Here is a 22885-nt window from a genome sequence, read left to right as displayed (position 1 = left end):
AAGTATTGATATTGTAGACTTGTACGGTGCAGCATCTATTCGGGCCCAGGTTGAACCACCGTTTAGCGGAGATCTTATTTTGAATAGTATTCTTGCTTGTAAACCTAATAACCAATATTTCGTATGTGGTGAACTTTACACTTCCCTGAATGATCGCGTATGTATAAACTGTGATGCCATGTTCTAATTTATGTAGGATCCCGAAACGTGTCGTTATGTGCCGTGCAGATTCAGTTCAAGTTGTTAATAGGGTCATCAAGGATTCTCCAGAAACCCCTATAGTAAATAAATTTAGTCTTGATCTAACTCAAGTACATATTGGAAGTAACGTGTCGGAAAATGTAAAGCAGAAATTGTTTGATTTACTGAATAAATACAAGCATTGTTTTGCCACCTCGCTACAAGACTTAGGTTGCACAAATGTAACGGAAATGAACATAGAACTGAATAGTCAGAGACCGATTGTCTATCGTCCTTATAGGCTCTCTCATCATGAAAGAGATAAGGTACGATCGATGATAAAAGATATGCTTGATGCAGGTATCGTTAGGGAATCGATCTCTGAGTATGCTAGTCCCATTCTGCTAGTTCGAAAGAAAGATGGCACCCTCCGAATGTGCGTAGACTATAGGATGTTAAATTCTGTCACGGTTAAGGAGAGATACCCAATGCCCATTATTGAGGACGAAATAGCTCGTCTTACAGGTCAAGCCTGCTTTATAACGCTTGACTTGGCGTCGGGATATTACCAACTCCCAATATCAGAACAATGTAAACATTTCACCTCCTTTGTTACGCCAGACGGTCAATACGAGTTTAATCGTATGCCGTTTGGCCTAGCCAACGCTCCGGCGGTATTTCAATGGATGATGAACTCTATTCTGGGACCTGCACGTTTCACCAATACGACTGCTTACATTGATGATATATTGATTTTCGGAAAAGATGAGTCAGAATGTTTAGGACGGCTAGAGGAAGTGTTGCAGGTCTTAGAAGGAGCGCATCTCCGCTTGAATCTTTCCAAATGCGATTTTTTAAGGGATAAAAGAGATTACCTAGGATATGAGATCAGTTCATCCGGGGTAAAACCAGGTGAGAGGAAAATACATTGCGTCACAAGTTTTCCACGACCCGTAAGCGTACATAATGTGCGACAGTTCTTAGGGCTCGCTAGTTATTTTCGAAAATTCATTAGAAATTTCGCTCAAATAGCTTATCCCCTTAGTAAACTTTTAAAAAAGGATGCACTCTGGGAATGGGGTGATAGTCAGGAAACAGCTTTCGAAGAGTTAAAGACTAGATTGGTCGATAGACCCGTTCTTGCGATATATGACCCGTTAGCAATAACCGAATTACACACGGATGCTAGCAAATTAGGCGTGGGGGGTATATTACTGCAACGTGCAACCAATGACGATGATTTTCGGCCAGTAGCATATTACAGCAGGCAGACGTCTCCTGAAGAAAATAATTTTCATTCGTATGAGCTGGAGACATTAGCGGTAATTTGCTCCTTACGTAAATTTAGGGTGTACGAGTATTTGCTCGGGAAACAATTCAAGATAGTTACAGATTGTAGTGCGCTTCGTTCAACTTTTTCCAAATGAGATCTTATCCCAAGAATAGCTCGTTGGTGGTTATTGCTCCAAGAATTTGACTGTTCTGTAGAGTATCGAGCAGGCATGAAAATGAATCACGTTGATGCCTTATCTCGTAATCCGACTTCTAATCTGGATGAAACGTTCTCAGATCAATTTCCTTCTGTAATGTCGATAAGTGGTGAGGACTGGCTTCATACACTTCAACTGGGCGATACGGAGTTACGTAGAATTCGTAGTATCCTAGATAGTGATCTCGATGAAAAAGGATTAAAGTATATCAGAGATAACTATATGGTCAATAATAACAAACTGTATCGTTACATTGACGGCGATAAAAATAATATCCGGTGGGTTGTCCCGAAGGGTGCAAGGTGGCAAGTCTGTCGCATGAACCATGATGACATCGGACACTTTGGGATGGAGAAAACCCTTGAAAGAATTAATAAACACTATTGGTTTAGTAAGATGAAAATATTTGTTAAGAAGTATGTAGATTCATGCATCGAATGCGCTTATGCCAAAAATAATGCCTCTACCTCGCGCGAGGGTTTGCTCCATCCCATAGAAAAAATAGCGATACCTTTCCATACACTGCATGTGGACCACCTTGGACCCTTCGTGAAGTCAAAAAGGGGATATATACATTTGCTCGTAATAGGAGATTCGTTTACAAAATTTTGCTGTCTTAGACCTGTCCGAAATACTAATAGCCAAAATACTATGCGGATCTTAGATGACATTTTTTGCACTTTTAGAACTCCTAGTCGTCCGGTGAGTGATCGAGGTAGTTGTTTCACATCTCATTCATTTAAACAGTTTTGTCAGGACAAGAACATTAAGCACATTTTGAATGCAGTAGCAAGCCCAAGATCAAACGGGTAGGTAGAACGATACAACCGTACTATTCTTGACTCCCTTAAGACGTTGACAATAAAATCCGGTGAAAAGAGTTGGGATAGCAACTTAGGTCAGATTCAGTGGGGACTTAACAACACTAGTCAGAGAACAACCGGGAGATCGCCGTCTGAAGTATTGTTTGGTACCTCTATGAACAGCGAAAAGAGTCCAATTTTAAGTGAAATAACGGAAGAGACTCATCAAGATTGCGATATTTCCACAATGCGTATTGAAGTTAAAAACCGTATCGATAGTGAGCAAGATAAGCAAAAGTTAGCATATGACAAGAATAGAAAACCAGCGCGCATATACAGGGAGGGAGACCTCGTTAAAATAACTAAAACATCTTTCAACAATGACGGGCAAAGTAAAAAGCTGTTGCCATAATTTGTAGGGCCATATAGGGTAATTAGGGCATTAGGCAATGACAGATATAACGTGGCGCCCGTGCCAGGTTTGGGAGGTTCTGCTTACAAACGTCCTACGACAGTAGCAGCGGACAGAATGATGCCGTGGATTCATATTGCTGCATTAGAACTAAATGACCACAGTTCTGATAACAGTACGGCCGACTATGACGATGGCGATAATCTTTGTTAAATTATAATGATAATAAAATAATGTCAAATGATAAAAGAAAGGGTTATAAAGATGTTTATAGTAAATTATTTATTTATTATATGAAAACGTCATTAAGTAGTTATTGCAGAATACTGTTTTCTTTATTTTCAGATCAGGCGCGAGAATCGATTGGTTCGTGTCCTGAAATGATGCTATAATAAGTAACCCACTGCCATTGCAAGTAAATCGATTATCTTGTAATTGTCAGATGGGAGTGCCGATTAATCGATCGTTCGGCAAATTAAGAAGGGTTTTCTGATTAATCGATCGTTCAGCTTACCCTTATTAGTTGTTTGTTTATATATACTGATTAATCGATCGTTCAGTGTCTAGAGCAGTGGTTCCCAAACTTATTTTGTCTACTGCCCACTTTGAGAATAAATATTTTTTTAGCGCCCCCATTTTTTCACCTATTTAAAAACCACTATAACTTCAAATTAGTTTAATTAATTATTGTGACCTATATACTATATAATGTATAGTAACGGAGAATTCTTAACGAAACTTTTACTATAACCCGCAACTTAAAACCTGAGCGCAGTAGGTAACATACAACGGCGCTTAGGTCTCAAGTTAACTCTCACGGGCTCCACCTGCCAGTAAGAATGATTATTGAAACGCAATTTTATGGTATTAAAATAGAGTATCTTTTATTAAAAATATAACTAAAATAATCAATCCTTATATAAAAACTAATGTGATGGATGAATCTGATGCTGTTTAATAAGTTTGTTAATATCAGGTTTCAATTTACTCAAGAACAGTCGCAAGTCGCCACGTTCGGTAACAAGCAAACGATTTCTCTTTTAAGTAAGCAGTGTTGTCACAGCACTAAATCCACGTTCACACAAATATGACGATGGGAATGCTATCAAGAATCGTTGAACGATTGACCACAATCCAGGGTACAATTGCGGGATCGGTTTTTGTAGCCAAAATTCTTGGTAACCATTTTTGAACTTGATTTTTATTTCCTCGTTTGTTGTCAATTCTATAAGCTCTTCTTCCAGCTGAGGTGACATTGCTGTGTTGACATTTGAAAACGGATCTAACACCCAGTCTGGTATTTCCAAGTTCAAAATGTCCTGGTATCGTTCGGTGAAATCAATGTGGAGGTTTTCCAAATGTTGGCAGTAGGCAAACAATTCGTCGTTACTGCATGATACTGATAAATTTGGGAAATTGTGAAACTCACGTCTGCCCAGATTCTTTTTGTGTAGAAGCAGTTTGGCTGCGAAAGCAGTAACGACGTTTTTTGTTTTAATTAAATTTAGTTTATCGCCTTGCAGTTGGAGATTCATGTCGTTGAACAATTTATACAGGTCTGTCATGTAAGTGTATCATGTAAGCTGTAATCATTCTTTGATGATATGAGCTTGTCTTTCAATTCTGTATCTTTAGTTTCCAAGAACTCTATAACAGAGTCAAACAGGTTGTAAAATCGAGTCAGACAATTGCCTCTTGATAGCCAACGAACTTCAGTATGAAACAACAAACGGTTGAAATCCTCGTCATTAGTAACACAAAGCTGATGAAATAATCTATCATTCAAAGAGCTGTTGCGGATTTTATTGACTGCTTTGATGACATATTGCAGTGATTGAAATAGTTTTTCACTTAAGTTTCTAGCTACTAAATGTTGTATATGAATAACGCAATGTACAGCAAGGACATCTGAAATTTTATTTTTTAAGTACGCTATGAAGCCTTTATGGCACCCTGTCATAGCCGGAGCGCCATCCGTAGCAACTGAAATAATATTTTTCAAAGGAATCCCTTTCTCATCGCAAAACTTTTCCAATGTATTGAATATGGTTTCACCTTTTGTATCGGTCTCTAAATTTCTAGCAAATAATAGTTCTTCACATATTTTCTCATCTTTAATAAACCTCACGTAAGACAACAACAATGCTTCATTAGTTGGTAAAGTGGACTCATCGAGCTGAATTGAGAATTGACTTGTCCTCAGGTGATCGCACAATGATTCTTCAATGTTTTCAGCCATTTCATTAATTCGTCTTTGCACAGAATTATTACTCAAAGGAATTTTTCGGATAATATCTGCGGCCGGTTTATGAAGCACAGTAGTTATTACTTCATTTATTGCTGGCAATATTAACTCTTCTCCGATGTTATGTGGTTTGCCTTTTTGAGCAATTAACAAAGAGATATTGTACGAAGCTCGAAGTCCGTCGTCATCTTGCTTAGCAGCCGTCGAAAATAGTTTTGCTACACTTGGCTGAGTATTATGCTTCTTCTCTAGGTCTTGAAAATATGCTACATTCTTGTCTTTCTTATCTGGATGCATTTTATTCAAATGATCTTGCAGTCTTGAAGGCTTCATTGCTTCATTCGAAAATGTTTTTAGACATAGAAGACACAAAGGCGACGATGGGTTTGTGGGATTTTCAATAAATCCGAATTTGATATATTCCGCACTGTATTGCCGTCTCTTCTTTTTTACTTCCGACATTGTTTTGCTTTGAGAAATACGTTCAACTTCGCAAGTAGTGTAGAGGAGGCGTAAGTACTACTCATCTATTGCGCGCGAAACCACAAATGAAAATAAAATAAATATTACATTGTTTATATAGGAATGCTTAAGCAGCACGCACCGACAGGAATAAAACAAACATGCATAAACTCGTTTATCTCATTCGACGCTCAATGGTACTCAACAAGTCCGAACAAGTATTCAATGAACCAGCCGACTGATACAGGAATGCACAATTCGGGTTATTTAACAAAAACTTGTTAAAACATGATAGATATCTACGAGTACTAATTAAGGTACGGCCAAACCTGCGCGACCAAAGCGTCTGCGAAGCGGGAGCGTCTGCCGCGCGGCGGACGCTGCCTATACTTTACTTAAGTTGTGCACGTTAAGTTTCGCACTTAAGCTGTGCACGTTAAGTTTCGCGTTGCAGACGCTCCCGCTTCGCGTCCCGCTTCCCGCGTTACTGACGCGCAGGTTTGGCCGAACCTTAACTATTAAAATGCGAAAGTGTGTCTGTTGCCTTTTCATTTGTTTGTTTGTGTCTACTTTCATTACGAAACGGAGCGACCGATTGACATGATTTTCATTTTTTCTACATTCAATAAAATAGCACAGATATATGAACTACGGCGTAGTTCATATACTACGCGGAGAGAAATATAGAACCAAGTTTGAGCAATCTTTTAATTCATATTAGTTGATGTTCACAAGTTGTTGTTGTGAGTCGAGAGCTCTTGCAGTCGTTGTTTAAGAGGCCTCCTAGCTAAATAAAATAACAAATCACTCCCCCCCGCCTCTACACAACGCCCCCATTTTCTTTCTGGGTCTCTTACCGCCCCCCTTGAGACCTGCAGCTCCCACAAGGGGGCGTTATCGCCCACTTTGGGAAAGACTGGTCTAGAGAGTATTTAAGAGTTTCCGATTAATCGATCGTTCGGATAACTCAGCCTGGTTCGATATTTGTTTATTTATAGTACGATAAAATAATGTATTTAAGTGTAGATTTTTACTAGTTGCGAAGTGATTTGATGTATATAAATAATGAAGTGATTTGTAACAATATAGACCTGGATATAGAGATCATTGTGTCGGAGGATATTATTATGCATTTTTAAAGTACATCTAAGCTTAGTTATTATTGTTTGGACTTTTTTAATACATTTATATAATGTAATCAATAGGCATAATTTAATTTAATAATCATGTAAAACCTGTCATTAAGTTCAGACACCGATTGTTAGGGTGCCACCTGGCGCCGTGTGCGGGGACGCCCACGATGTCAGGACGGTCGATTGTTAGGGTCAATATATTAGGGTTCAATTAAGATATGAATTTTAACGAATTTAGAATATATTTTATAATTTATTTATTATGCAAATTGATTTTAATAATTTTGTTTAACATATCCGAACGAAGTTTCTCGGGCGGTGTCTTGGCGGGTGACAGGTTCGCACTCGGAGGTAGTTGAAAAAGAGTGCGGTGCAATTGTTTCTAGTGAAGTTTATAAGAATAAAATAGCTAGTTAATTTGGAGTTATCGTTTTAATCCACACTTTAAACAATACAACCATTGGAGGGAAGGATATCTTACACTTGCTCAATACAACATACCGTTAAGTCCCAATGCGATCGCCACCGAACACTGCGGTATTTCCACGGAACACATCACAAACACATTTATTGAGCAGTTACATACCATTGAGCAAAGTGTAGACTATCAAAATTGTTTTTAATACGATAATAACTTTCAGAAAAACATAATAAGAAATAACGAGTGTACCCGCAAGTTCGTTCAAACACTAAATTAAAAGGCTAAATTCTTGAACCGTGTAGTACCCCAAGTACGTTAATCTTTTAAGAGCACAAAGTCACTTACCAAAACGGCACTTACTAACTCACCGCCTTAGTTTTACCACAGTCAAAAAGTATCCTGCCTTATGGCCCCCATTTTGTGAGTAACATTGGCCACCTTCCAGTCCGTTCGCGGTCAACACAAGTCCAGTGTCGTTGCAATACCACCAATAAGCAGCTATAGTAGTTTCTTATTCTGTGAACACTCAAATATTAGGTGAAAATTATAAAATTATAAGGTAGAAATAAATTAAAAGTATACACCGCCCAAATGATTATATTTTTTTTATCGAAAATAGCTACGTGTCGCCCGTATGGAACAAACTGTCGTACTACATCAGGGCTTCACCCTAAATTGCACTACACCAAGCTGCGTTCAGTCCCGCCATAACCCAAGCATCTAACGTCTGTCAAACACTTTACCGATGACGCGGCCCCCTAAGGCCTCGTCCAAAACAATCCCAGGAAAAGCACCAAACGCACGTGCGCGCCATTGTCCAATATTCGTTCAATGTCCAGTGAACAAATAAACGTCACTATTTTTCTCCGCCAAGACCATGTGGGTACATAGGTCGCATCCCTCTTCTGATTTCGGAATAGGTGGTTCTTTATCGCTCATCGTAATCTTCTGTGGGCTTCAGTGGTCATTATTACAACACAGGAATTACTTCGATTAGAATTAACTTAGGCAGGTATAAGTAGCTCGAGGAACGCGTGATAATTTTAGTGTCCGCGCCGGACGACCACCAACAGTAAAGTCTAGTCTCGTCTCGCTCGCAAGCCCGGTCGGTTCCCACACCGGCGCATTCCAACACTAACTTTATCTAGTGCCACTAGATGGCGCTAGCGCTCCGGACGCGCCTCAGTACCGCCATTTCCGACATATATATATTTTTAGTTGCTTTGGACGCGGCCTTGGGGGTCCGCGGTTAAGTTTTGACAGACGGATGCTTTGGTTATGGCAGAACTGAACGCAGGGTGCAGTGCAATTTAGGGTGGAGCCCTAGTGTAGTATAATAATAAAAATAATAACTTTTATTATCTCAAAAGTTTTGTACAATATTTATATTATTATAGGACAAGATGTTGGATTCTTAAAAGAAATGCGTTTTGTTACCCTTGGTATCCATTGTAGGATTTAACCTGTGTTTTGGATATCAGTATAACATTATTGCATTTTAACAATTTATGTTGTACAATGACGGTCTCTATATCCTAATTTTTATAAACAAAAACAACATGCACATACTTTACTATTACAATATATTTAAAAGCGTTGTTGAAATTTATGTTCTCTGTGTATGTATGGGTGTAAGGTAGAATAAATAATAGTAGAGATATATCTATATATAATATGTGTCCTTTGATTGACTATAAGGATGGTAGTTTTATTAAGCTCTCAGTCTCATCGTAGGTTTTTATCTGTAACCACTTGTAAACTTTTGTTTTACATAACTGCCTAGAAAGAGGAAATATTTTGCAGTGCTTATTTATTTTATTGTATAGGTGGCTTCCGAGTACAGGTAAGTGTCGTTTGGCAAGGGCTGTTTTTAGTCGAGAAACTGGGCATACGGGATGACATCGTCGTTTTGGTAAGATGTTTGTATAGTACGGTAAGGAGACGTGTTTCCGAAGAATGGTCTGTAGAACAATTAGTTGTCTAACCGATAGGACTTGGCAGTCACGGTAAAGATCTTTAGTGGGGTATCTAAAAGGCTTTAATGTCATCACTTTTAAAACAGCTCTATGTGCTCGTTCCAGTTTCAAGAGATGTGTTTTGGATGTGCCACCCCATGCCGTGATACAGTAAGTTAATAATGACTGACACAGAGCATAATATACTGATTTCAGAGTGTTAAAGTAAGCGGAGCGCCTTAATTTTTAAAAAATGTAAATAAGCTTACGGATTCGCAAGGTGAGTATTTGAAGATGTGGTTTCCAGTTTAATAAACTATCAATAATAGTTCCAAGGTAGGTACTTGGCAGTATATGATCCATTCAGCTGTGGACAATCACAACGAGGAAGATGAGAAGACGGGCATGAGCATTCGTGGGCTTTTATCACTAAGTAAGGAGTTAGGGGCAGGTAATGTAACAGATTGCAATGAGAATGGCAGAAAAACTGTTTTATTTAGGTTTATATTGAGAAGGTTTTTTGAAATCCAGCTCAACACTGAATTTAGAGGGCTATCTCCGCGTGTTTCGTTGTGTCCGGCCAATCGGAACCATGTATTATTAACGCAGTGTCATCCGCGTTCGTAAATATTGAACAATTGAAGAGATTTAGTTTACAGAGATTATTAATGTATATTAAAAACATGGTCGAACCTAATACTGATCCCTGAGGCACGCCGAATTTCAAGGGTTTACTATCACTGTATAGGTCATTAATTTTTGAGCATTGGGTTCGATCACATAGATAGTCTTGAAAGATTTTACGAGTATGACCACGAATGCCAATACTTTCAAGTTTATGTAAGAGATGGGATACAGATACAGTATAAAATGCCTAGACAATTCATCTTACTATCTAATTTTCCAACAACATGGTCAACTAGAGATGATACGGCATCTTTCGTAGCTTTACCGCGTCTAAATCCGAATTGGTTGGGAGCTAATAAATTGAATGATTCCAAATAATTGTTAAGCACTTTTTCTAGAATTTTAGAGACAGCGGGCAAAACAGATATCCCCCTCGAACGGGCTGCCACCGTATCGTGGTGGGGGGGCTTGCGTATCCTAATGATCCCCGAGGCTATACGGCAGAGTTACTCATACCGGAAGGCGAAGGGTGAAGGACCAGACTAAGAGCGGCCCAGGGGAGCTTACCCCTTAAAACAAGCAAATCATGGAAAAGGCTCGTTGTGAAAACGGTCTCCAGGTGGGTACCCGAAAGAGAGAATCCCACCCCTCTGCTTCGGCGGAGGGCAGCCCCATGTACTCTGGAGGGGGCAACAACTGCCTCGTAGGTCGGCAATCCGCCGACCTTCATAAACACGACCAAGGCTCATCGATACCGGACACTGATTAGCAAAGCGAGAAGGAGAAATTGCCCGCTGTGCCAGCGGCGAGGGGGAAGACGCGGCAGGTTAAGGGTGAGGCAGTAGCCCCGCCCACAACAGCCGTCTCATCAGACACGGACGAGTTGTCGGACTGTTCCTTTATGTCAGGAGTGTCGGAACAGTCCACGGCCAAGTCGATATGCGCCCGCAAGAGAGCGCTACTGGCGAATAACAGCGGAAGCGAGCGGCCCAAAAGGAAGACCGTGAAGCCACAGTCAGGCAGAGATGAGGAAGGTTTCCTGGAGCCCCCATTACCAGTGGATAAGTCTAAAGCAAAGACTTCTCTCCCGAGCGCTGAAGAACTATGCCTGGAAATGAATGTGCAACCCACTGGTGACCTAGGTTCTCGTATAATCGAGAACCTAGAGATAATAGAGAAGGTTGCGGACAAGTCACGCAACTTGAAGGAGGACATGGTGCGCACCATACGCTTGGCCGTGCGCCACGTGCAGGCAGCAGCGACAGAGGTAGTGCAGCGGGCGACCACTGCACACCTGGAAAAGGAGAATGCGACATTGCGTTCCCAGCTTGCTAGCCTGCACGGGAAGGTGGAGGCTCTCACGGCGGAACTGAATGAGTTACGCCGTGATAAAGCCCCGATTAGAACGGAGCCGCCCCGCGCAGAACCGAGGAAGACCGGAAACGGGGAGAACGCTTTGATGGATCGCATTGGGTCTATCATAGACAAGAAACTGGCGTCATTTAGGGACGAGCTCTTCCCAGGCAGAGCGATCCAGCCTCCCCTAGGGCAAAGGGTCACGCCCGCTAGTCCCCCAGTGGCTAAAGTGCCGGTGCGGCCTACAGTCGCTTCTACCGCAGCTGCGCAAGCGGACACTTGGGTGACTGTAGTGGGGCGCAAAGCCAGGGCTAAGGAACGGCCCCCGCCGCGGAGCCGAGTGGAGCCAGCCCGGAGGCAAACTCCAAGTCGCGGGCGAGGCAAGAATGTCCCCCAGCGGGCTCTTGCAGCCAATGCTGCACCGGCGACTCAGGTAACCAAGAAGGGGCGAGCCGGTAGGACGAAGGCTACCAAGCAGAGGCTTCCGCGAGTGCCGAAGTCGGCGGCAGTCACCGTAACGGTGCCCGAGGGGTCTCACGTCACCTACGTTGACGTTATGAGGACCGCGAAGGGACGTATTAATTTGACCAATCTTGGCATCGCTGAGGTGCGTCAGAAGAAAGCCCTCAACAGTGGCTTGCTGATCGAAGTGGCTGGCGAGGACAGTGCCGCAAAGGCCGACGCACTCGCAGGAAAGCTGCAAGCAGTCGTGGCTGAGATGGGCGTTAAGGTGGCGAGACCCTCTAAACAAGGGGAGGCCAGGGTGATGGATCTAGACGATTCCGTCACCCAGGAAGACGTCGCCGGCGCCATCGCTGCGGCCTGCGGGTGCGCCGTCACCGACGTTAAAGTCGGGGAGATTCGGCGGAAACCTTCGGCTTTGGGGACAGTATGAGTGCGCTGTCCCTTCACAGCCATCCGCAAGCTGGCCGCTGCGAAGCGACTACTTGTCGGGTGGGTGTCCGCCAGACTTTTATGGTATGGTATGGTCATGGTCTATATATAACAAGAAAAACATGACAAAACACACAATAACAATAATATAAGTAAAGAAGAAGCTATTAACATTAAAAATGACTGAAACAATTACAAAATCATAGAATAAAAGTATTAATAGTCTATGAAGACTACTAGTCTATGTCAGTAATCTATGATCGAGTTAACAAAGTTTGTAAGACCAATAAATTAACTAAATATCGCGTTTTGAATACATAACCAAAATACTAAACAAAATTTAAAACGTGAAGTAGTAATTAACAAAATAAATCAACTTGTGTTACTACAACATAATAACGTGAAACGGAACGCAGATCACAAGGTGGGACAGATGTCACCGTGACAAGACGTTAACATTGACATATTATGACAACAATATTTGCTATTTGACGTCTAGTCTAACTATGCAGGAGATATTATCAATTGTCATTATTTTGAGTGTAATAACAATAAGTAATAATGAAATATGACAACCAATCGAGCCGTAGTTGTTATAGTATCCACACAGAATGAAAGAAAAGAAAAGTTGTTTACATCCTATGTGGAACAAACTCACTTCTTGGGGACTGCACGTCTGCTCCGCTTGAGGTCGTCTCCAGACGTACAACCAAGAGGTAATTTGCGCCGGGCGTCTTGTATGCGATTAGAAGACTGCAGAGGGACGCGGCTGCCTTCCTTACCGCTCCCAGAACCTCCAGACCTCACTTCAGATGACGGGGGAGAGTTAGTCACAGGAAACTTTGAAATGATTTGTTGGAGTTCTTCGTCCGAAGTAATCCTCTCTCGACCGCCGCCAGGAACTTTGATGTGTATCGTCCCATCAAGTGACCATACATTTTTAATTCCAAAATGCTTCCATGCTTTAGTATGGATTGACTGTCTGAGGCGAGTTAAAATTCGGACAGAGTTATACCGGTGCCCTTGAGCTTACTTTTAGCCTTCCACACCTCGGATTTAGTGCGATGGTCCCGAAAATGCACAAGAACAGCACGGGCACGGTCGCCTCCCTGAACACCTAGACGATGGCACCGTTTGAAAGAAGACTCAGAGATATGAGTATGGCCTAATTTGTCACCAATTATCCTTACTACTTCATGCTGGATGTCAAGCTCAGGATTCTCAGGAATACCTTTAAATAGCAACACCTTCTGCCGCTGCCTCATATCCATGTTGTCTATTGTTCGGGTGCAATCCAAAACCTGCTGGCGAAGCAAATTTAGCATGTTGCCAACTAAATCCTTGAAAGCCAGGAAATCTTGACCGAGTCGCGCCACTGTGGGATTCGTTGGAGCACTTGCAGCCTTGAGCCGGTCCTCAAACTCTGCCATTCTTTTATTCCAGTTCTGTTCAAGTCCGTAGACATTTGCCATGTTGAATGTGGAAATTGTGCAAATCAGTGTAGTGAAAAGTGTGAAAAGTGACAAAAGTGAGGCTGCACAATTGGTACTTGTAGTGCTGAAGGATGGTGCAGGTAAAAATACTTTAGCACTTGATTAAACTAGGCATTTATTATGCCAAATTGTCCTCACTACAACTAGTTTTCAAAATAAAACGTTTAATAAAATGAATATTTATTTAAATCATACTAATTGAATTTAAATACGAGAGGGAAAAAATCAGCTGTTTACAATTTAACACCTACCCTCGAAAAAAATTATCGTGTATTTTAATCAAAAAATATGCATCCTTGAGATCTAAAGTGGACATAAAACAATTTTTTGAAACTAGTTTTACCATTGTTCTCAAATCTTCTAATTTAAAATGCTTTGTATATATAAATTTGTTAAGCTGTTTTAAATTTAGAATGAAACGTGATTCGCCATTTGGTTTTGGTACTAAGAATATACTAGATATAAATTGATTAGTACATGGTTTACATTCTGATATAGCTCCTATGGATAATAATTTTCCTAAAGCTTTTTGAAATTTATGCATTTCAGAATCAGAATAATTTGGACACTCTGGAGTGTTGCATTGATATGGATGCTTCGGAGGGGCAGGCTCCTTCGCTCTCGGAGTCCCCGTTGGCCTGCGGTTCGCGGGGGAAGCCCTCCAGTTTAAATTCTTGGTGGATGATGCTGGTTTCGGCTTATTTGCGCTAACTTTAGGTGGCGCAGTGGTCTTCAATTCGGCTCCAGATTTGTTAATAGCTTTCGCGGCCTTTAATGTATCTGGAAGGTCTTTCCCGAAAAGTAAATCCTCGATTTTTGTTAATTGGAGTTGATCTTTTTCTCTCTCTTGAGCGATGCTAAAATAAAATTGCGTCTCGTGACCATTGTGTTGGGCGTCACAGAGAATACGTCCTGTATCCACCAATAATTTTAAGATTATGTGATCTTTAGGTTCTTTAGACAAAACATGAGTTATAGCCTCGCTAAGAGAAGATATAGCACAACTTATTTGTTTTTGTTTACCCTGCATAGCCTTATCACGCTTTAAAACAATCTCTGTAATTGCAGCCTTTATGTCTGGATTTAGAGATGGGGCGTCTATGAGTCTGCAATTCGTTGAGGGTAAATATGATTCAAGAAGTTCCTTTCGAACGTCCTTATTTAAACCAGAAGTGGCTATAAACTTAAAACGGACAGCTACGTCCTTTTGTACATCTTTACCAAATGCTTTTGTGGCTAAGGGATCAGCTCCTAGAATATCCAAAGTAGCGTTATCCAACTCCTGTATTGGAGTGTGGTCCCCTTTATCAACATCGGTATTAGAACCCGCTAATGCCTGAATAGGCAATTCAGGTTGCGGTACAGTTCCGTCTTCGATGGTTGTTTCCAATGAGTGTTGGAAATCTGACCTGGTCGACTGACCTGGCTCGTTTGTTTCCACCATAGAATTTTCTACGCTATCCGATTCAATAATTATGTCATCTGAAATCGAATATTTTTATATTATTTATATACCCTGAATAAACGAGGTTATAATATAATATAAAAACGTTTAAATGACAAAAACTATCATTTTGTATTACGTGAATACGTAAGGAAAAAACTCATCATGAGATAGTATAGAATCGGTAACTTGCTTATATACCTAAACAGGTATTAGCGGGTACAAAGTGTATAACTTGTACAATGAATGCGGGTAAGAAGAACTCGAGGCGTTGCTTCGTGAACCCGATTAATACAATATTTTGTTGAAAAACATACAACTGTGTTGAATAACATACAAATCGTTAATTCACTGGCCGGTAACAACTCGAGTCGTTGAAACGCATGCCGTTTATGTTTCTTCATTCATTGAATAGACTGTTCACTAAATAACCTATAGCACTGAATGAATATACCACAGACCTATATCTAAATAGATCCCGCATGTGTACGATTTAGCGTGGTTAAACCTCGAAATAAGGAGGTGGATTCAACTCACTTTGATGAAATGTCATTTAGTCCGAAAGTAACATTTGTTGACATCGGATGTCAATTAACATCAATAAATATGCCCAATTGCGCGGTAATAAATTGTACAAATTCCACAAGAAAATATTGCAGCGATAAAGAAAATATTTCCTTTTATGGGTCAGTAATTTTTTTCTTAAAATATGTATGATTTATTTTATAATCAATTATTAAAAATTTGTTGTGGTTTTACAAAGACAACTAGTAACCGAATGTGTTTTTCATATTTTATAGTACATTGCCAGTTTTGGTTATAAAGTTATAAAGCTTATGTATTAAAACCCGCAATGAAAAGTAAAACGATCGATATTTGCTCTCGTCGCTCAAAGACAATTGTCATTGGTTATTTCAAATTGAGTAACTGGTGTTGTAAATGCCAGTTTCTTGTTGTCGATTATTTAATCGATTTTGGAAATGGATGAATAATATTTGCTTAATAAATAGTTTCTAACTATTTAACTGAATTGTTATCCGTGTAACGTTTAAGTATTTTTTAATTACATTTTTGTTTTAATTACATGATTATGTTTAGTTATTTTGTTCAAAATACTTAAATTTACAGGTTTCCAAGTGTTAAAGAGAGATGGATTAAAGACCGGGCATAAATATTGGTCCCAATCAAACAAAACTGAATTTGTTCTGCTCATTTTAATGAATTCATTATGGCTGGATCATGGCCAGATAGAAGATTATTTTTTTAGTATAAAAAAATCAAATAATTTATAACATAATTATCAAATATGGTATCTCTGAGTTGTCGTGGTCATTTCGGCGGATTTTTTCATGTGTTACGTGATTACGAGTACGCCAACGCAACATCGACGCATCTCAATCTAATAGCGATATCTTTACAACTTTGTATAAGGTATTGATGTATCTATGTTTTGTATCAGTAAATTAAATTTATATAAAAAAATACTTTAATCACTTTACGTAAGTTTCTTTTTATTTCCAATGTGTAATTAGAGAGATTTTTCTATTTTCTACCACAATTTTGTACAAAATAAGATAAAATTTAAATAAATTAACCATTTACTCGTATAAAATGGCACGCATTCGTACAACATTCGCAGAGCACTAGTAAAATAAATCTAGTCGATCGATTTCTTGAACATCGATCATTTCTGAATTTTTTTCTGCTCAACTTTTCCTTTTTTTTTTAATTTTTTCGAATTTTCGATTTCAAAATCGATTTTTATAGAAGAATCGACACGACTTTTGAATCGATTTTCTATTTGACGGAGAATTCTATAACCACATCCCTAAAACGTTCTTGACAAGTGTCAGTCGATCGGAAAAAAGTGGCACGCTTGGTTTTCATACAAATAAAGGTACATGTGTCATCTATTTAGATATAGGTCTGTTGAATATGCAGAATATAAAAATTACCTTGAGGGTTATTTGACAACTGCGAAGAATCTGTAGAACTAGAATTCTTACGACGGCGTCTTCCTTTTAAAAGTTTCTTTTCTAGCATCTTTATTTTTTTCTTAATATAATTCGTTTTCTTTTAGGCATATTTGAAAAATACTTTGCACGGACGAATAAAGAAAAAAATATTAAGTGCGAAGTGGCGGAGCACTGAACTGTGAATGACAAGTTGAATACAGTGCACCGGTCAGGTAATATTGGTGACCTACCTACATATTTTTGTTTTTTCTATTTTATCTATTCTTTGAACTAAGTGCATAGATGGCGACATAGTAAGTGAGACTACATGTGTATTATATCTAATCTCGAAGAACAAAGCACTGAAGCATAATACAACTGTTAAGGTTGTTCAATGTATTATACAAGCAATAAATAAATAAAAAATCCAATTGCTTTACCATTACATAAAAGATTAAAAATCAACACAAGGGTTAAAAAAAAATGTAATAAACGCAAAGATATGTATATATGTGTATATATAACAATTTTAATAATGTTTATGAAAATATTATTAGTAGTTAAATAGTAGTTGTCATATTATTTTTATGATCGGGACACGATCAGTTATGTAAGATATGGTCATTATTCTCGGTATTTTTGTGATTTGATTTAAATAACAAATCCGATCAACTATTTAAAGTTAAATGCAGCGTTTCTTGCGCTTAAGGCGAAATGATAGCCCAACGTACTTGAGAATCGAACACGACACGGTAGGCAGTAAGCGGCCAGCGATTACTGCCTCGCGCGCACGCGCACTCCCCCGAAAGTCAAAGAGTATTTGAAACAGATGCGTTCGAAGCATTTTTGTCACCTATGGACTTCTATCATCATAAAACGATTGAATGTAAGCAGACTTCAAATATTTGCAGTGCTTATTTCCTGAATAGAATATTGTTTGTTGTAAGTACAGTTATTGTTGTAAAAGTGAAATTGGAGATTTTTTAAAATTCATTACTAACCAACTACTTCTTTAAACAAGTAATTAATTTAAAAAATCAAAAACCCGACTGCACCAAAAAGGCTGAAGTAAAATTTCCAAAAGCAGTGAAATAGGCATTTCATTATATTTATCCAGAAAGCCAAATACAAAGTTTCATAATAGGTGTCTGCTTCAAAAACAAAAGATGTTCAAACAATATTATCCTATTTTTTCCTCTTAGTGCTCATTTACGCTATATAAAGAACCTATGTCTAAAATTCCAGCACGCTTAAGTTCAGCGGTTTCCCTTTGCGTTTATCTCTGGCACAGCAACTCACTCATTTAGTCAGACAGTCATCTCGATGTGTATATAGGAGTATATATGTACTAGCTAACCCGGCAAACGTTGTGTTGCCATATAATAAAAAAATGTTAAGGGTGAATAACCCTTATCACTTAGGGGTAAAAAAAATAGATAGTGGCCGATTGTCACACCTACTGAATATGTATATACAATTTGGTGAAAATCGGTGAAGCCGTTTCGGTAACTAACATGAGAATTTTATATATAAGATATATTATACATATATTGTATGTGTAGTCTCCTCTTAATTTCCTTTCTTTTGACACCCTACTCGATACTTTGGTTAACTTTTTTTAAAACATGTTACTATTTCGTAAAAAAATCCACCATTTACGGTGTATAAAATATACAAATTCAGTAAATCAAAGTTTCGGTTATTATAATTCGGTTATTATAATTATTTTACCTCGTTTGAGGTAGTAATTCATTATTTTTATTCAACAAGCCTGATACAAAATTTCATAGTGTTTGCTTCAAAATTGACGATTGTTCAAATGAACTTTTAACCCTTATTTTACCCTCTACGAGGTTGATTTTTCGGAGGGACATAAATAAGTGCGTCCTTGTTCTTATCCAGAAAGTCAAATACAAAATTTTATAGTAGTTGCTTCAAAATTAAAGGATTTCAAAAAACTGTTTACCCCTATTTTACCCTCTTAAGGGTAGAATTTCCAAAATACCTTTCTTAGTACTTATTCACGCTATATAGAGAACCTATGTGCAAAATTTCAGAACTGTAAGGTCCTTGGTTTAGGCTGTACGTTGATTTCTGAAAAATGAAAAAGTCATTTAGTTAGTCAATCAGTCAGTCACCTTGCTGTTTTATATATATACAAATATATTTTTATAATCTCCGTTTAATTTCCTTTCATTTGGTACCCTACTCGATAGGTTCGGTTAACTTATTTTTTTAAATGTGTTACTATTTCGCGCCAAAAATCCGCCATTTTGATTTTTTTTACTTAACACCTATCTAAGGACACTCGGGTCATTGAGACAAATATAATGACACCTTAACTGTTGAAATTCATTCAGCCGTTTGTTAGATCGGATCAAATAAAGAAAGACAAACATACAAGATACGCGCGAAAAACATAACCCTTCCTTGGCAGTCGGGTAATAAGTACTAAAATTAGGAAAATTTTAATTTATTTTATGAAAAAAATTATACCGCTTGTCTGTGACGTGACCGGGAGCCGGTTGCACAGTGAGTGAAAGGAACCGGTTCCACAGATGCGCCATATGCGTTTTTTAAAAGTTAAATTTTTTCATTGTGCTTATTCTAATAAAAAACTGAAATGTGGAAATAACATCTTTATTGAACGTTTCGTTAAGACCGTTTAAAAACAGTCTTGAAAGTACCATTCTATAGCTATCGTTTATTTTAACATTTTTACCGTTAAAATGGCATTTTCTCCATTTTATAGGGATGATGACAAGGGTTCTAGCTATTCGACGAAACATCACGAAGCTAAAATAAAAATCTTAAATTCACTAAACGAACAGAAAGTCACTAAACGTTCTTGTCTTCATTATGAGTATCAAAAACAACGTGAAAAGTGACCCGATTTCACGGCTGTGCATAAAAATCACATCAAATCACTATGAATACGATAGTTCTCTTTTTGCGGAAACACTGCAGTTTCGTTAAATCTATCAAAACTCGCTAAATTTTAAATCCCTAACCAACGTAGATTCTAAATACAGAGATTCATCTGTATTGCTTTGGTTAAAGTTTGACTTCCATATATCTTTTTTGTATCCTTTTTCTTCAACATTATGATAATAGTTTAATTTACAGGTACTTTTTTTCCTTCTGTGTTTTTTTTACTGGAGCTTGACTTCCGTATATCTTCTTCATTTTCTTTTCCTACAGTTTTTTGTTTTTTTTTTTTTTGTGGCTTGCCAGATTTATCGTTATTTTCTGTACTCGTATGTTTTCGCTTTTCTTTATATTTTTTTTCTTCAATCGCGCTTTGAATGTACTGGGGATCTCTTATTTTCATATATCGTGGGAACCTGGGATCGACCAGTTCTGGAAGTAGACATTCTGTATAAAATGTGCACAATTTTTCCTCCATTTCGTTCGCCCAGAAATTATCGTCGTTGAGAATCAATTCTGTCTGTAAAGGCTGATCCTCTCCCGTCCAAATGCCAAGCAAACCTTTTGGTCTTTTGGTTATATGCAATTGTCACTGTATTTGAAAATACCAAGCGTGCGTTTTGTTTATAAACATCTCTCCTTTATTAATTTTATAGAACGGTATTTTCTTTTTCTCTACAGCTTCTCTGACATTTTTATTGTATGCTGTTATAGGGCATTTAATTTCAACAATAGTATCGGCCCTAATCAAGCTATCGGGTGTGGCTCCAAGAAATTGAATTACTTCGTCTACAAAAAGCCCACAGGGTGCAATTTGGACATTCAGTTGTCTTGCTAGCTGATTTAGAGTGGCATCTTATATTCAAAAATATTCAGAGTCCACTCGCAATTACAACAATATTTAATTATAATTAACTATTTACGAAGAGTTTGTACACTAATAAAAATATGTATATTCAGGTGTCTACTTACTAAAACAATAAAATCTAAATATTTACAAAGTTATTTGCACACTAATAAAAATATTTATATTAAAAACGTCCAAGCGTTGTACCAAATGCACTGTCTGAACTGTTTACTCTTTGACGCAAAGTGTAGAGAGCGGAGCGCGCTGACATGTGACACAACCTCCCCGTGCGAACGCTTGGGTAAGACTGGCCCACGCGTCTGAGACAGTCGCGGCGCCATCCGCGAAAGAATAATATGGTGTTATTGATTTAATAGCACTTAAGTAGTCATTTTGCAAAAAAAATAACTTAAATTTAATAAAGCAATAAATTGTCTATAATAATGTAAAAAAAAAACATTTAAATCGCTTCAGTCCTTTGGAAGCAGTAAGCAAATTCCTGCAAATATATAGACGATAAAATAGATTTTTTTTCTTAAAAACCACCAAAAATAATGATAAAAGTAAACTTAAAATTTAAAGTTTATTATATTATGCATATTAGGTATATTTTATTTTTTAATTTGATCAATCCGTCTAGTAGTAGTAGGCCTTTAAAGATAGGTCTATGTCGTAGTTTGGCCTACCCTTTCGCCTTAAAGATATTTTTTCAATAATCATCTTCAACACGGTGAAACCCTAATACGTGTAGGCAACTCCACAGTTATTTCATATATAAACGGCATGGTGTTTAATACCCACATTTAACCGTAATATCAAGGCACATATTGGATTTATTGAGTGCCCAAAAATTTTTTTTATTTCCTTAATACATTCAATAATTTCAGAATGAATTTGCTATCACTAAATCAAGATTATACATTGCGAATTAACACTTTGAATGTTTTTAAATAGATTTATTTACTAGGAAACCTACAAGAAGTATGACTTACATATCATGACTAAGGTTATACTATTTCCATGGAAATATTCGTTTTATTTCTAATAAAATAATTGTTGTTAAAGATTATCTCTGAACGGTTGGGGAGTTTGTCGTAGTACCAGACTGGTCCAAACAGTCCTAAAAAACAGTATTAAAAAAAATAAGAAACCTTTCATTTTGGAAGGGTTGCATTTTGGGTCTCATATGAATTTTTAAAAGATCTAAATCCATTTTTTTTTCGTCAACGCCTTACCTTTATGTTACTCGCTTCCTCGAGGAGCGTTTTGTTTTCTTGTAGAGCAATGTTAGACGCAATAATGAAAACGTGATGCTGGTGCTTATAATATTTTGCCCTAAACAGTGTAAATAACTAGATCTATCTGTAGACTGGTTACAATATTCTTTTCATTTTGATATATATATATATCTAGAATTCTTTTTGTTCTTAAAATGCATATTTAGGTTTTCTATCCTCCATATCCCAAGTATGCTATTACTTGGGATAGTTACATCTGATGTATAAATGTTTTTAGCAAGTTAAGTGTAAAATATTATATAATATTTAGTGGAGAATGTGGAGATGAAGAAAAATACTATTTACTTTTTTGGTTATTGTAATTGCTCATATAGTCCAAAAAAAAAAAAAACATTATTGTTTATTAACCGAATTGCTTGTCGGAAGATATTATATATGTCGGAGTGGTCATCTGTGACGTCATAAAATGGGTACTTCAGAACACAAGCTACACCTAAAGCACTTGGTGGAGCTTCGACAGAGTCTCGGTGCGGCGGTCGTAAGGGACGAACGCATAGAGAGCGATTTGGGACCCGACGAGTGAAGTTGACTTGCGCGCACCGAGGAACTGTCTCCGTTTTGATAGTGTCCATTTAGTTGTAGTTGGATTAATTAGAATATTCTCAGTTAAGTTATTTAGGGACTATGTAAAGTATTACCAGTGATTGAGTTAAGAGACATAAGCTAGTGATAAGAATATCTGTGACTGTATACGTGATACCTGTATCATAATTATCCTGACAAATATGAAGTAACAAAGATGTCGGTTCGGGAACACATACAAAAATTAACTAATTCGGCAACCTTGTTCCGACATATATTAAATTGCCACATGAATTTAAACCTTACTATAACCAGTGTTCAAACAATCTAGTATTACCATTATTTCATAGTAATCATAGTATTTGTCCAGCACATCCTTAATAAAATTACCTACGAGTAGATAGGACTAGTAACACTTCC

At 38.0% G+C, this 22885-nt stretch overlaps 1 protein-coding gene across 1 annotated transcript; it reads right to left on the bottom strand.

Moving 5' to 3' along the window:
• Nucleotides 1-4446: 4446 nt before the first annotated feature.
• Nucleotides 4447-6512, bottom strand: LOC140746602 (protein FAM200C). Its single transcript, XM_073078726.1, has one exon. The coding sequence runs from the start codon at nucleotides 5590-5592 to the stop codon at nucleotides 4447-4449; it is 1146 nt and encodes a 381-aa protein (XP_072934827.1). The 5' UTR covers nucleotides 5593-6512.
• Between the last annotated feature and the right edge of the window lie 16373 nt (nucleotides 6513-22885).

This window comes from Epargyreus clarus, unplaced genomic scaffold, assembly GCF_041222505.1.
Source record: "Epargyreus clarus isolate Ecla_fem2 unplaced genomic scaffold, WU_Ecla_fem_2.2 ptg000013l, whole genome shotgun sequence".
Lineage (NCBI taxonomy): Eukaryota > Metazoa > Arthropoda > Insecta > Lepidoptera > Hesperiidae > Epargyreus > Epargyreus clarus.
This window is presented reverse-complemented; position numbering and strand designations above follow the sequence as displayed.